The sequence below is a fragment of the Bactrocera oleae genome, chromosome 2, assembly GCF_042242935.1.
Source record: "Bactrocera oleae isolate idBacOlea1 chromosome 2, idBacOlea1, whole genome shotgun sequence".
NCBI classification, from domain to species: domain Eukaryota; kingdom Metazoa; phylum Arthropoda; class Insecta; order Diptera; family Tephritidae; genus Bactrocera; species Bactrocera oleae.
This window is the reverse complement of record NC_091536.1, coordinates 25428085-25443169: the sequence shown is the minus strand read 5'-3', so window position 1 is coordinate 25443169 and position 15085 is coordinate 25428085. Positions and strand designations below refer to the sequence as shown.

General features: G+C 32.8%; 1 protein-coding gene and 2 long non-coding RNA genes across 4 annotated transcripts; 2 read left to right on the top strand and 1 right to left on the bottom strand.

Moving 5' to 3' along the window:
* The first annotated feature begins 124 nt into the window (after positions 1-124).
* Positions 125-1493, top strand: LOC118683691 (uncharacterized). Its single transcript, XR_004979515.2, has 2 exons — positions 125-716; positions 931-1493. It is a non-coding gene; the product is annotated as an uncharacterized lncRNA (long non-coding RNA).
* Positions 1494-5582: 4089 nt separating this feature from the next.
* Positions 5583-13572, top strand: LOC106615914 (sodium-independent sulfate anion transporter). Of its 2 annotated transcripts, none has more exons than XM_014232302.3 (9): positions 5583-5985; positions 9639-9908; positions 10096-10266; positions 11207-11409; positions 11677-12013; positions 12079-12240; positions 12301-12401; positions 12742-12927; positions 13000-13572. In XM_014232302.3, exons 1-9 carry the CDS (start codon positions 5955-5957, stop codon positions 13327-13329), a joined length of 1791 nt encoding a protein of 596 aa, XP_014087777.1. In that variant the 5' UTR covers positions 5583-5954; the 3' UTR covers positions 13330-13572. The 2 variants fall into 2 exon arrangements, with proteins under 2 accessions (XP_014087777.1, XP_014087776.1); XM_014232301.3 differs by lacking the exon at positions 5583-5985 and adding an exon at positions 9072-9285.
* LOC118683692 (uncharacterized) lies at positions 12078-14619 on the bottom strand. Its single transcript, XR_004979516.2, has 4 exons — positions 14400-14619; positions 14282-14330; positions 13954-14202; positions 12078-13787 (listed from the first exon to the last, which is right to left on the bottom strand). It is a non-coding gene; the product is annotated as an uncharacterized lncRNA (long non-coding RNA).
* Between the last annotated feature and the right edge of the window lie 466 nt (positions 14620-15085).

The window sequence follows — 15085 nt, the reverse complement described above, 5'->3', positions numbered from 1 at the left end:
TATCATTTATAATATTAAATACAATATAATATAATAATAAAGATAAATATTTATTTTCCAAGGAATAATGAATATAATATAATAATATAATAATATATATAAATATTTATTTTTCAAATCTAGGCAAGGTTGAACAATGGTGAGATGTTCATTCTAATTGTAACATAATTTTTTTTAATTTCTTTGCTTCGAACGTAGATACATATATCCAAAAACATTAGTTAGATAAGGTTTTTACCTTTCAGTTAAGCACCATAAAATTACCCCAGGAATAGTTAATGATGGGAAAGAAGTCGAACTATGCAAATAATAGACGCTTTATTTTAATTTCTATTTACAACTTTTCTTCATTAAATTTGAACAACATTTGAATATATCGCCACAACTATATTTCGAACTTGTACTCAATCAAATAATCTTTCACTTCTAGGATCCTCCATTTGGCCGCCGATACGATTTATATAAATATGTTCGCATGCAGATAAGATCACAAACACTGTTTTGATTAATCTATTCACCATAGTAGTCGTATCTTATCTGGTTAAACATGTTAATAATAATACAGCTACGCACGAAATTTCAACTTAAAGTAAATTAACTAAACAAAACAAGTTTACAACTATTTTTTTCAAAGTCTCAAAGCAGCTGTGCCCCTAAACTCCAGACGAACGATGTCAGAAAAAAGTTTTGCTGAATATTTGGCACTGTTCCGTAAAGTAAATGTTCAAAAACTTAAGATCAGAGAGAAATTCACTAAAAAATATGTTGGAACGTTTCATAAAACTCTTGAATAAAATATGTATACTTGCCTGCCATAAGTTTTGTCACAAGTTCAGGCCGTTATAACAATTAAACTATATATATTATGTGTATATACAAGTATAATACATTCTTTAATAAAGTAAATTTTCATATTTTGCTTTCACACAGGTCCTCAAACGATTCGACCATTGATCAATAGAAGCACGCACCGAGACTATTGATATTCACATCGCTGCTGGAAAATTTTTGAGATTCTTCAAATTTCTGTGGGGTATTCTACAGGTCATGTTCTCTAACTCTGACCACAAACTGCAAGTCAATGGATTCAAATCTGAACTTCCAGACGGCCAATAATCTCCAGCTATGAAGCCAGGAATATTGCTTTTAAGCAATTTCTAGGTGATTTTGCCTTGTGTGTTCCAATTCTAGCCATCGATCAGAATATTGCCTAACTGCTTTCTAAAACATACTTGCTTATAACCACAAATCAACGCTACTAAAGTCAACTATAGATTTACTTGATGAGACAATGTGAAAATTATTTATAGAATTGTTGTTGGTTTTCTAATTATAATGTATAAATGTTTTTTTCTTTCTGTTATCACAACATTTTTGTACCTTTATTGTGTATCACCAATCAATCTTAAAAGTGCGTATTTCACTTTTTTGTTGTATAATTATTAGTAAAACCACGCCCAGTTTCCCATAAAATAAAAATAAATAAAAAAATTTATCGATCCATTACTGACTGTTACTATGGGAGCTATAGGATATAGCCGTCCGATATGCCTATTTTTTAAAAATATATTAATATTATAGATTTTGGTGAAAATTTCAAAACGATATCTCATCTAAAAGTATTTATGGCCGCGGTTCCCAAACAAGCGAAACCACTGTGCAATGATACGGTAAGTAAACATTCACGAAATATTAAGCCTTTTTAGAAGCTCATAAATTTTACTTGCGCCTTTTCCACACTTACAATTTTATTTAGCTTCCCACTCCATTGTTAAAGAGCGAAAGCAAACACTGAACTGATTTTTATATGTGAATAGACACTGCACACAAATTATAATAAGCAATAATGACAATTTTTCTGCGAACTTCTCCTCGCTCGTAAACTTTGTAACAGAATTTATGGCAAGACAGATTAAATTCTAGTAATTAATACATATGTATATATTAACACCAAAACAGGGAACACATAATTAAAAACGTAGATAATCTAATTTTATATCTCACTTTGAGCTTTAATAAAAAAGTTCACAAATAAACTTGAGGATACTAATTGAATTATCTATGAGTATTTAACATATTTTTGCAATAATATTTGAACTTTTGGAATTTGTTTATTCACAATAAATATATAGGTACATACGAGGTTTGTTCAAAAAGTATCGCCAACATAACCCAACAAAACAATCGAAAGTCGAATACACGTAGACCGCAAAAATTCAAAATTCGCGACACTTTTTGAACATAACTCGTACACACAATTTTTTATACTCTTGCAACATATTGCTACAGAGTATAATATTTTTCTTCACCTCACGGTTGTTTGTATTACCTAAAACTAATCGAGATAGATATGCAGTTAGAGATATACATATATATTAATGATCAGGATATCGAGATGGGTTAAATTCCGTTGGTCCGATAACTTGAGTAAGAATTGAGACATCTAACTAAACTCCACAATAAGATACAAGGCTGTTATTTAATAGAACGAATTGCATTAGGGAGCGGAATCTAATATGTTTTTTTATAGTGGTTGTGGCCTCTGCGTGTAATGTACATATGTATATTCTAAACCATTTAAGCTATAATAACCAAATTCGTCCTGGGCAAATTTTTTTGGCTTCCCTACCTATTCTGTGAAAATGGGAAAACGATTTTGTTAAACTACTATAAAAGCGATAAATCATCAATAAATGCGCCAGAGACATAACATTTTACACCCGAGATGGTACGAAAGGGCTTTTTAGAAGTCCGAATTTGGAGGATGGAAATGACACCGACCAAATTTAAGGAAAAACCCATATCTCGCGACCTACTTGACTGATATCAACAAAATTTGGTAGGTAATATTCTGTCATTCCTACATTACAGTGTGAAAATGAACGAAAGCAAGCAAAAACCACGCCTTCTTCCCATATGACACAATTTTAAATTCCACCTGATTCTTTCATTTTCCAGTATACAAATCAAGAACTAATCAATGCATTCGGATAAAATTTTGCACAAATAGTGCGCTTGAATTGTGCCATCTTATGACCAAAAATTGTCCAAATCGGACCAAAAGTTCCTTTTGCGAACTTTTTATCGAAAATATCGTTCAATATATCTGCATATATCTTATATACAGCAGCACCAACTGGTAATAATGTATTGACATCGACATTTGCGGATGGCTCACCCTTAGTATGCCGTAATAAATGTCCCATCAGAGCGTCAAGGCTACTAGAGGAGTATTTAGCATAGGTCGAAGAATGGCTGGCCGAATAAATGTACATAAATGAACAAAAGCGTACGATGTAATTTATCTAGGTATTCACTTGGGCAGAAGGCTCACATGGAAAAAACATATATTCAGCAAAATAACTAGCATGGAAATAAGAGCAGCAAATTTAAACTGGCTTTAAAAAAATGCAAAACTTAGCCTAGACAACAAAGTTCTGCTATACAATGCTGCAATAAAACGATTTGGATGTATGTTATTGAACTGAGGGGTACGACCTGTGCAACTAATATTAATATAATACATAGGTTCCAGTCAAAAATCCTGAAAGCTATAACGGGTACATTCGTAATGAAAATATTCTCAAAGATCTTGGTATTTCTATGGTAACGAAAGAAGTAGAGGACAGCAGAAAGAACTATGAGCTTAAACTCAGTAATCAACCAAAACCATTAGCTAATGCCTTGCTACATTCCTGTAATCAAACTCGCTTAAAGAGAATAGATCTACCAGTCTTCTAAAGAGCAATGTATCACCAAAAACGCTCAGCTACAACCTTGAGCTTGCCTAGTTTTAAATAGATTTATGATTTAATTATATTTGTTAGGTTTTGAACAAGCAGCTTTAATAAATAAAAATAAATCTGTGAGATATATTATAGAAACTCGGAAAGAGATAATAGTATGTATTTATGTCAGAAATGGGTTGAATCGGATCAATAATTCCTTCAGACTCCATATTCCCAATATACCGTATATATCGGTAAATATGTTAGTTATCTTAATGAAATTGAGAGTGTGTTTTTTAACAACGAGACCCACGATTTTTCAGGTTTCAATGGACCGATTTACCAGAAATGTTTATACTTGACTATATCTGGAACCATCAATATCACCAAATTTAAATTTTTACTATTTTTAAAAATTCGAAAAGTAAAACAAAATTGTACAAAATTGTTTTTATTTTTTTGCAGAACCAGACATGCGACATAATTTTTTTTTTGTTACAGATTTCTGGGAAAGTTAAAATCGTGGGTATGGTCACGTGTCAACTTTCTGTAGCCACTTCAGCTTCTAATTTTTAAAATTTTTATTTTTTTAAACTTTTTTTATTTTTTTGATTTTTTTTTTGTATTCTTATAATGTTAATAAAGAACTAATAAAAAAATGGATAGTAAAAATTTTGATTGACTTTTTTTACGACACTTTAAAGATTACCTGAAATTCAAGCCTCTAGACTAGAATACCCCCTTAATGTTGAACTGAACCCTTCTTTACTTGTTATTTTTTATAATCGAGTAAACTGGATTTATTTGCCAATCATTCGAAGTAAAATATTTATACACTTCAGATAAAAATTTACATACATATATATATAATTATTTTTTCAGTAAGAGCTATACAGCTTTTTAAATAGATGTCGTGGTGTTGAAAAAATCAAATAATCTTTCTACTTGTGGATCCCTTTTTGAGCTTATTCACCAGTGCTCGTTTCTATTGCTGTAGGTATAGGATGCTCGGCTTTACAAGTGATGCTCTCTGTCATACATGACAACCCAAATAATGGAGATGTGAATTTATATGACCAGAAAGCTTAATTTGATCTTGTAATTATTTTATTTTGTAAATAACTTTAATGAGTCTAAATGTCAAATTTATAATCAACTATCTTTAAAATTAACAACTAATATAAATAAATCTGTTCATATTTATGATTTTCTGAAAATCCTCATATGAAACCTATATGAGATATTTGTATTTTGGCAAACTTTAATTTGTTCCTCTCCACACTTTGTACGACTTTTTTCCACATCTCAGCTAATAAAGACATTTCAATTTTCGAATTTTTGAACGCGTAGTTAGCTTCCAAAAAGGCACTCACTCAGCCACATTACATTACAGAGATCGCAACTGCCCTTTATTGAAACTTACTGAACGCAGATAGGATGCTAATTGCTTCAACAAATTCTCTCTCTCCACAAATTGATAAGTGAGTGCAACGGCAACTGTCGCATATTGCTATGCTATTTGTCTATTTGATTTATATCATTATTATTCATTATAATTTTGATCGAAACGGAAAATTACGGAGGCAAATTGAGAGCTAGAATTGAACCGCTGAACACTGCTACAAGTGCGGAGGACCGCACATACTTATCGCAGACTTCTCTAACTAACAACAAATATCAGCATGTCGCAGCGAAGAAGAGTGATCTGCGAATTATAATACTTAATGCAATTTCTCATAAAAGTTTGTAGATAAATTTTATTATCGGTATTTGATATTAGCATAATGTCCGCATTTAAAACATTTGGCTGAGTAAGACAACACCTCAGTTGCACTCTTCATCTTATCGCGACGACGTCGATTACACAACCACCGGATGGTTGCGCGTTTCAACTTCCGCGAGCCTAGATAAGCGCCAACGCTGTCGAAGGGCACTATCTTTTCGCAACTGATTGCAACAGGTATCGGTTGGGTCAACGGGAGTATAAGTGTAAGGACACCTACGGAAACACAAATGCTGCCAGATACATTTTCTACGAAGTGACCAAGAAAACTAACGATAAAACGCGAATAACACGAATTTAAAAAAATTAAAGGCGAATTCAACTTAAAATACGTTTACTGTTATCCTTCGTTCGTCATATGGTGGATTCAAAAAGCATTTAATTTAAAATAGTTCAATTTCAACCAAAAGTCACGGTGCTGTCAGTTCGCAATAGGGGCAGAAATGACGAAAACTAAAAATTTAACTGTTGAAGGTATGTATAACGACCTAAAGCTGATTGATGATTGAATGCAATTATTTCTTTAAAATCTGAGTAGCTTAAGAGTTATGAGCACATTCGGGAGCGAACATGTAAGACTTCCGAACTAATTAGCTTTTCGTAGCTTTATTCAGGATCCAGAACATCATATTTACAAGTATTAAAAGGCTCAATCCTAACAATCAAAAAATACCAATATTTTTAATGCCATATTCAATGCATGTTATTGAAAAAATAAGAGAAGTAAATTCGTTTTTCAATTTGGCCTTAACCCTTGTGCCATAAATCTGTTAAAAAGCGGGTGCTCGATTCGACTAAGATAAAATAAATAATCTAACCTTGCTGTACAGTCTAAAACAGTATAGTATACATGCAGTCTAAATAATACTACACGAATACGAAACTGAAGAGTTAGACTCCTGCCGAGCATGAGTACTGCTATATTTAAAATACTTCAACACACTTAAATACATATACTTGTATTTACAGGCGTAGCAAAACTTGGCTGACTAGTGACTGACTGTTAGACATTAACTATTTCCACTATTTATAACACCCCTACAGCTTTTAACGGTAAATTTAAATGAACACTGACAGCTTTGCCGAGTTGTTGACTCTTGCGGCAAAATTTATTACCATAGGTGTCACAGGTGACCGTCACTCTAAGTGACGACTCCAAGCGCTTTCTTATCACTCACTTATCTTTGTGAGAAAAAATTACAAAAATAAACAATTTTATGTAAAATGTTAAAATATTTTAAGAAATCAAAATGTATACAAATGTAGGAGTTTACTTAAATGCACGTGGAAATAATGCGACTTACTAAAATTAGCTGAAACAAATTTATACGAGTTGTACATTTTTTTCGGTAATATTTTTTTTCGTTAGTGGACTTCCTCTCTGTGTGAACATTATATTTTTATTTGTGTTTCAAATTCAGCAATCGGTATGACGGGTGGAAAAATTTTTTACGTAATTTTTATAACGAGGCTTTAAACGGATTTAGAGGATATTACTAAAAATATTTGTTTGAATTTTATTAAAGACATAAACATTAGTATGAGAACAGGTGCAGAGCGCTAGTGTGAAATAAAAATATTTTATTATAAATAGAAAAAGAAACAATGGCACATCACTACAATTTAATGGAATGAGATTTCTCTTATAATTGTTTTAACATTGATGGGGACTAGTTTTAGATAATAAAAATGTTCTACGCACAATACACATTTTTTTCGAATTTACTTACGGAAGACGCGTGGATTCTAGCTCAGAAATTCTTGCCTATTTAGTTTGCGGTCAGCCTCTTTGATTCCGAGGATGGAAAAAAATTTATTTAATAACTTTTTGGATATCAAAAGCATTTGCTTCACATCGCGTGTCTCAGTGAAAACCTCGTATTTGCGCAAAAGTAAATGCCAATGTCACGATCAAAAACATCAATAATGACAAGTTTCGCACAAAATGAGGTGAAACATATTTACATATAAAGCAAACAACAGGTAGATTAGAGGTATGAATGTAAATTGGATTCGGTTGTATACCTAGTTCGGTTCGGTGTCCATAAGTCATATAACGTATACAAGACATACTCGTCAACTCATAAGTTCTTTTGTCGGCATATATGTGAGCACTTTGTACGATTAAATTGCGGTAACTAGATAGATGAGACAAACAAATACAAATTATTGTTCTTCTTAAAAAGCTTCCAAAGAAATGGATCAATTCAAATAAAAACTTATTTTTCTCTTTGTTTTGACCTGGCTTGACATTCACTTCAGTGACGTCTTATTTTTAACTTTATTTTTTTACCGTTGCCTTGATAGTCAAATAGACCAGAGTAGAAAATTTTTGAAAAGAAAAAAAACATAGTAGGATGAAACCCATTGGAAACGAAAGATAAAATAACAAACATTAAGGGGAAAGTAATTTACGGGCGATATGAGATCAGGATAAGATAGAGAGGGCGTGGTTTAATTTTTAAAGGTTAAAAACGGTTTATCTCGATTTCCGGAAAAACTAAGAGCCCTATAGAAAAAATTTATATGACAATGTTGTAGGTAATGAAAAGATTTATAACTTTTGTTCACTCACACTTTTCACATAAACTCAAAATTTGTGTGAAAAATTCAAATAATCAGGTTTTTGGGTTTTTTATTTTTATCTTGTGCAAAATTTATTTGCTTTCACGAAATTTGGTGTAAACTTATCTTCTTTTGTCCCAAACACACCGTATTTTTTTACATAAATTTTTTTTATTTACTTATTTAATAAAGGAAATACAAATATAAATAATTAAAGTACCTATAAAATATAACAGCACTTTACATAAAAAGTTTATTTTTTCTCCTTATATTGACCCAGTATCGAAAAAAACCTTAAAACTTGCAATTGCTTTAAGAACAATTCCCGCCGTTATGTTATGACCAGTCGTATTTCCTTACTAATATTACCTAATCGCTCCTTAATTTACCGTGGAGGATCAAAAATATACTTGGCAGTGGGTTTCAGCTTCACACATTCTTTCATTGATTGCCATAGATTATTCGGTACATCTTCGAAAAAAATAAAAATGTTTGACGATATTAATGTCAACTAATCGTATCTAAAAATTTGCTGAAATCTCTTGAAACGTAGTAGAAGCGGTAATAATTATTGTTTTGACTGATAAATCAAAGTAATCAAATATAATTATTCGGACCTAACATTAAAATGTATGTACATATACAAGTATATGCGAATGTATGTATATTATTATGTCATATGTATGTATATGAAGTGTTCGAAAAATCCCCTAAATTGTTGGCGAAACAAAAAGCAAGCGCAAGAAATGTTTGACTAACAATTAATGTTTAATTGTTAATATGTCTATCTACATATGTACGTACATACAAATATATTTCTGAGAGCTTTCATGAAAACACTGAGTTTGGCATTATACTCCATAGCTTCAAATTGAAACCACGACTTCAGCACTAAAAGCTCTGTCAGACAACAGACAAACACACACTCAATTCGTAATTCAATTCGTAATTCAATTCGGCTGAAAACTCGCTTGCTGTTATTAGTTTTAAAATTTCGCATTAGTTTCAAAATGAGATTCTTCATAAAACGTACATTCCGTTTGCCGCAGTTAACAAATTACAAATCCCAAAGCTGTGGGGATGGCTCAAATAAACAAATGTCAATAATTAACGAGAAGTCTGTGGAAAATAGTTTTGATAAGACACAAGCTGGGTTTTCGAAGAATGAGGACGATATTCTAAATGCCGATAATTTAGTGGAAAATAAATGTAAATATGTGTGGTATAAACGGTATAATATTGATGATAATAATAATAAATGTAATAATAAATGATACCAGTGGTATGACTGACGTATTGGCGCAGGGTAGCCACGCACTCCAAAAATTTAACGGCCCTCATAGTCGTACCAAAAATGAGCATATTCCAAACGTTAAGTACAAATTAGTGATTCAACGCACAAAAACAATGAAATTACTATTAATTTGGTATCAAAACAATGTAGCCTTAATTATTACTACCGCAGATGAGTTTCTAATTTTAATTATAATTTCAATAAATCGGAAAGCAAATCTTTGCCGAATATATTTTAAATATCGACTATTTGTGTTCTTCACTTACAGCACTGGAGGAGCTGAAACCAATGAAAAATGGTGAATTGCTGGACACTAAGGTGATGATAGATACAGTGAAGTATGAGCAACCACCAGAGAAACATTGGATTTTAAGACGCTTATACTTTTTGAATTGGCTAAAAACCTACGACCGTGAAACTGCTATAGCGGATTTAATTGCCGGCATCACATTGGGCTTAACGATTATACCACAGAGTATCGCTTATGCTGCACTGGCCGGACTCTCTTCGGAATATGGCTTGTACTCGGCTATTATTGGTAAGTTGACAGAATGAGGGGCAATCATTTCATTTTCAATTTATGTGAAGACATTGTTTGTGTTTAAAAACTGTGACAACAACAACAAAAACTAAACAACCTACACATCCTAAATACATATATGCATATTACTTATGTAAATATGTGCCTCATTGGCGCATTTACAACTCTTAATTTCCTCTTTCAGGCAAAGTTTTCTATGCATTGTTCGGCACAATTCCTCAAGTATCGATTGGGCCCACAAGTTTAATGTCTTTGATGGTTTTGCAATTTGTCGGTGAACGGCCAGTGCAATTTGTGTTTGTACTCGCATTTTTAGCGGGTCTTGTGGAGCTTCTTATGGGCGCATTTCAACTGGGTAAGCTTCTATATAATTAATTGAATATGGCAATTAACGAGTTTATCGGGTCTTTAAACAGAGTCTGCTCCTTTGTCTGTATATACTTAGCGTTTAAACAAATTTTAGTTTTTGGAAAATTGCATATTTCAAATAAGCATCTTATAGTATGTATAATTAAAGAACAGCTTTTTTAATAGCTTCCGTTATCAATTGGCATTATAAAACCTTTCAATGCTTTTCCATCATTAAAAAGCTTCTCATCAATTTTAATTCAGCAATATTTTAATGGCATCCGTTTCTCGAAAAATACACACACATACGCACACTTCAATGGGAAGAAAAATGTGATATTCATTAAATTGTGTACATCGAATAGAAAAACAATTTACGATAAATAACAACAAATACTATTTTCACTGATCAGCAAAAATTTAATGGTACTAATTAGTTTAATAAGCAAAACTCTCGATGCTGACTCAATTACATTTGTCATTGTTTGCATGCAATGTTTGACTAGTTTTTCACACCTAATTGCTCATCTGCCATACATGCATATACATAGGTATATGAGATTCCTGCTTTATATATAAATGGCTTAACTCTGTATTTTCTGCAGCAAATGTGTGAAATACAATTCAATACTAGTCGGAAAAAGCTAATTTCGGAAGGAAATCAAAATGTTATATATACATACTTGTAGATTCATATTTCGAGTGAGAATGCATGTTTTTCGCCGATATCAGTAAGGTGTGATCTATGAGGTGATTTCCTATAAACTAATTTTAGCTAAAAGTGTGGTGTCACATATTAGGTGTTTATTTTGTGGAACTGATTTATTAAAATTTATTGCGAAGCTTTTCTAAATACTGAAAATATTTGTACCACTGTAGATAAACAATTCAAATAATATATCAGCATCTAAATTACACAAAAATTTAATTTCAAATTGTGTTTCCAGGTTTCGTCGTAAACTTTATACCAACGCCAGTAACGAAAGCATTCACCAGTGCCACCGCTGTCATTGTAGCAGCTGTGCAATTTAAAAATTTATTAGGTCTAAAAGGAAAAGGTGTACCGTCATTTGGTGAACTATTCAAGAGGATACATTATTCGGATGCCATACTAGGCCTCATTTGTCTGGTGGTGTTGTTGCTCTTGAGAGTAAGTATCAGTTAATACCTTAATTATATTAAAATCACACTTGCGTAATAAAGCAGAGATGAAATATTAAGCGCTTATATCTTTTTAATAAGGAATTCACAGGCTTTATTATTATACCTATATAGAACTCAATCGCAAAACTTTTTTGTTCCTTTATTATGCACATTTGTCAATAATTAAAAACATAGAAGTGGCGAAGCGAAGGCAGATTATGTAAATTTTGCTGAATTGCAATAACTAATACCTTAATTTTTCTGATTTCCACAGCAATTAGCATACATCAATTTTAAGACAAACACGCCAAATACACGTAGATTTAAGAAATTCCTATGGTACGTAAGCATCTCACGCAATGCCCTGGTTGTGTTCATCTGCAGTACAATTACGTACTTCTGGGTGAAAAATCGGTCGATGGAGGCAATACCATACACGCTTACTGCAAAGGTTACCTCGTCTCAATTGACATTCAGCTTGCCACCATTCGCTTTTGATTACAAGAACACAACACTCGTATTCACCGACATCATCCATGAATTGGGCGGTGGCATTGCAGTGGTGCCCATCGTTGCAATTTTAGCAAACGTGGCTATTGCAAAGGCTTTTGGTGAGCTCGAAACTATCTTAATAGTGTGTTCATAAAAAATTGTAAAATAATTTAAACCCTTGTAGTTAAGGACAATCGTTTGGATGCCTCCCAGGAGATGCTAACTCTGGGTATTTGTAACATAGCTGGATCGTTCTTCAATTGCATGCCCACTTGTGGTGCTTTCACGCGCTCCGCCGTCAGTCAGGCGAGTGGTGTGCGCACTCCCTTATGCGGTATATATACAGGTAACTATTTCCCCATCTGTAAAGCATGAAACAGTCCATCATTTTCTCTTTCTTTTGAAGCTATTTTGGTGTACTTGGCGCTCAGTGTGCTTACTCCATACTTTGGGTATATACCAAAATCGTCAATTGCGGCTCTACTTATTATAGCTGTGGTGTTTATGGTGAGTATACAAAGATCAGAAATCCAATTCTCTATCTCTCACAAAATTGCAGAGTGCACTATAATTCCTTTATCCATTTTATTCTTACACACCGTGCGTGTGCAGTATGCATTATCTATTTCGGCATGTTTCCTCGAGTTTATTACAAACACATCACTGATAAATATGTATACAAAAGTATATATTGTAGTATACCACTAGTAGCTCGTTTTACTAGTGAATGCCTCATAGCCTCATCGAAAACCAAAAATATCGCTTTTGACAATTCTGTTGCAATTGTTGTTTTACTTGTTGTAATACCTAAAAAAATAGTAAACTTTGTGTTGTTGAATACTTCCAGATCGACTTCTCGCCCATTAAAGATTTTTGGCGTACGAATAAGAAAGATTTCTTCAGTTGGGTTGGGTGTTTTATCGTATGCCTCGCCACTGGCGTAGAAGTGGGTCTACTCTTTGGTATCGTGCTTAACATGATTTTCGTACTTTTACGATTGGGCAATCCCAAAATGGAGGTGACGCTGATGGAGGTAAGCTTGAAAGAGAGGTTTACGATCAAAATGTATATTGAAAACTTTGCTTCTTCTGCTCGGACATTACAGTGCGAAAATCGCAATTACATCTTTGTCAGTCCCACCTCCGATGTCTACTATTCAGGTATAGAATATATACGAGATAAAATCAGCGAGGCTTGTTTGCTGTATCGAGACGATTTTCCAATCGTGTTGGATTGCCGACGGTTCATGCAGTTCGATGCCACATTCGTGGATGTAATCAGTGCTGTGGCTAAGGAATTGCACGAACGTAATGTTTTATTGGTATTGTTCGGCATTAGTGAAGAATCACAGCAATTAATGCATAAATCGCAGAACATCAACTATTGTGAAGGTGGGCGCATTTGCTCTGACGATTTGTCACCAAAGAAACAGTAATTAAAAATGGAATCAAAGAGCAATTGAGCTCACATTTGTATATATAAAGACTAATGAGAATACGAAATAAAACAGTAGTATTATAGTTCATTAGAACTAAATAAGTGTGGAAACTTTAGCACTAGAAACGAGAGAGTTCCTCATTATCTAATCATAGACCACATTATTGTCATTATTAGTTAATTAATTAATAGTAGTTTTATTATTATCCTGAATAAAGTATCTCTGTATATATATATAGTATGTCTGTATGTTGGATATATATCTTGATTTATTTTGCTATCAATTTTGATTATCGTGAATATTTTCGTCTCGGCCCATCGCTCCATATCTTTCAATCAATCAATCAACAATGTTTAAGGTGAGGTGTATCTTATAGCATTGGTTTTTGACCAGAGAACTTATACAGCTATTTTTCTACCGAACACCGTAAATATGTTCGAATCGAGAGTATTTTTCTGAAAAAAAAAAACACGAATATTATAAAGGATTTGTATAATTGTGATGAATCGTAGCCCAACATCATTACACAAGCATACTTATTCCTGATAATTCCGTATATTTACTTAAGAATAGAACTATGAGATGTTTAGGATGGTAATGTAATTTTTGCTGTCGACTTACTATCCTTATTGAAATCACGAAGATATACATATAGTATAGTTGCAACTTATGCTATTTTGGCATCATTTGTGTTTTCTTTCTCATTTTTTAAGTGCTCTAAGGAAATCGGAGGATCATTGCTTTGATGATTTATGATAACGCGTTGGCTTTATTCATTGCAATGTTGATTCTCCATTCTGTGGACTGTATGTCAGATAATAATCTACGAGGTGTGTTTAAAGGAAAAGGTAAATTTTGATTTTTCGCGGGCTGAAACCAATGAAAGAAAAGTGTTTTACTACAATTATTGAGATCAAATCAGAATCGAAGAAAGAGCTGATGCCCATACCGAAGTGCGCATTTCAGAAGTGCTTCGAATGTATTATATCCGAGGGGGCCTATTTTGATGGGGACAAAATAGATACTGATGAAGAAATAAGTACATTTCAAAAAAATTCAAAGTTTACCTTTTCCTTTGAACACGCCTCGTATAGGAATGAAAAATAACGTACAAACACACTCATTAGCAAGTTTTCGTTGTAACTGCTGACGTTAATCGTTGAATATAAAACTGTATATGAAAACAATTTCACTGAATTCGCCTCGAATAATTTAACTTAATTTCGGCGTAATTCTCCTCATTTTTCATTTGTTCTTGGTAAACAGTAGCTAAGATTTTATCTTTGTTGATTAATATATTTAATGAGAAGCCGTAAGCTGTATATATACTTGTGTGTGGGGACGTGTATTAATAGTATACTCTTTGTAAAGCTTAACTGATAGTTAGTGCTTATGCGACGATTTTATGGCACAACCGACGACAAATTCAAAACAAATATGTAATATGCACATTGCATACACTGTTTTGAAACGTGATTTACAGAAGGTTGGTGTTGCGCCCGCAAAATTAAGTTAGTCGAAACATTGTAAAGTATTACAACTAGGCTAAAAATTAAGATATAAAAGTATAATATGGTAATGAAAACCGCAGAAGAGAGAGGCATCTGTTGAAAACCCCGCCTACCTTTGGGTGACATTCTATATATCAGGTACTACTTGTATTTTACCAGTTTCTTCTTCTACCAATGAAATGGGCGAATTACGACTACAACATATTTCGCAAATATCACAATTTTTGATTCCAATTACAATT

Coding starts and splice junctions, on each gene's coding strand:
- LOC106615914 (XM_014232301.3), top strand. CDS start 9,087: ATGAGATTCTTCATAAAACGTACATTCCGTTTGCCGCAGTTAACAAAT. Junction 9,286..9,638: donor TAATTTAGTGGAAAATAAAT/GTAAATATGTGT, acceptor CTTCACTTACAG/CACTGGAGGAGCTGAAACCA. Junction 9,909..10,095: donor CTTGTACTCGGCTATTATTG/GTAAGTTGACAG, acceptor TTCCTCTTTCAG/GCAAAGTTTTCTATGCATTG.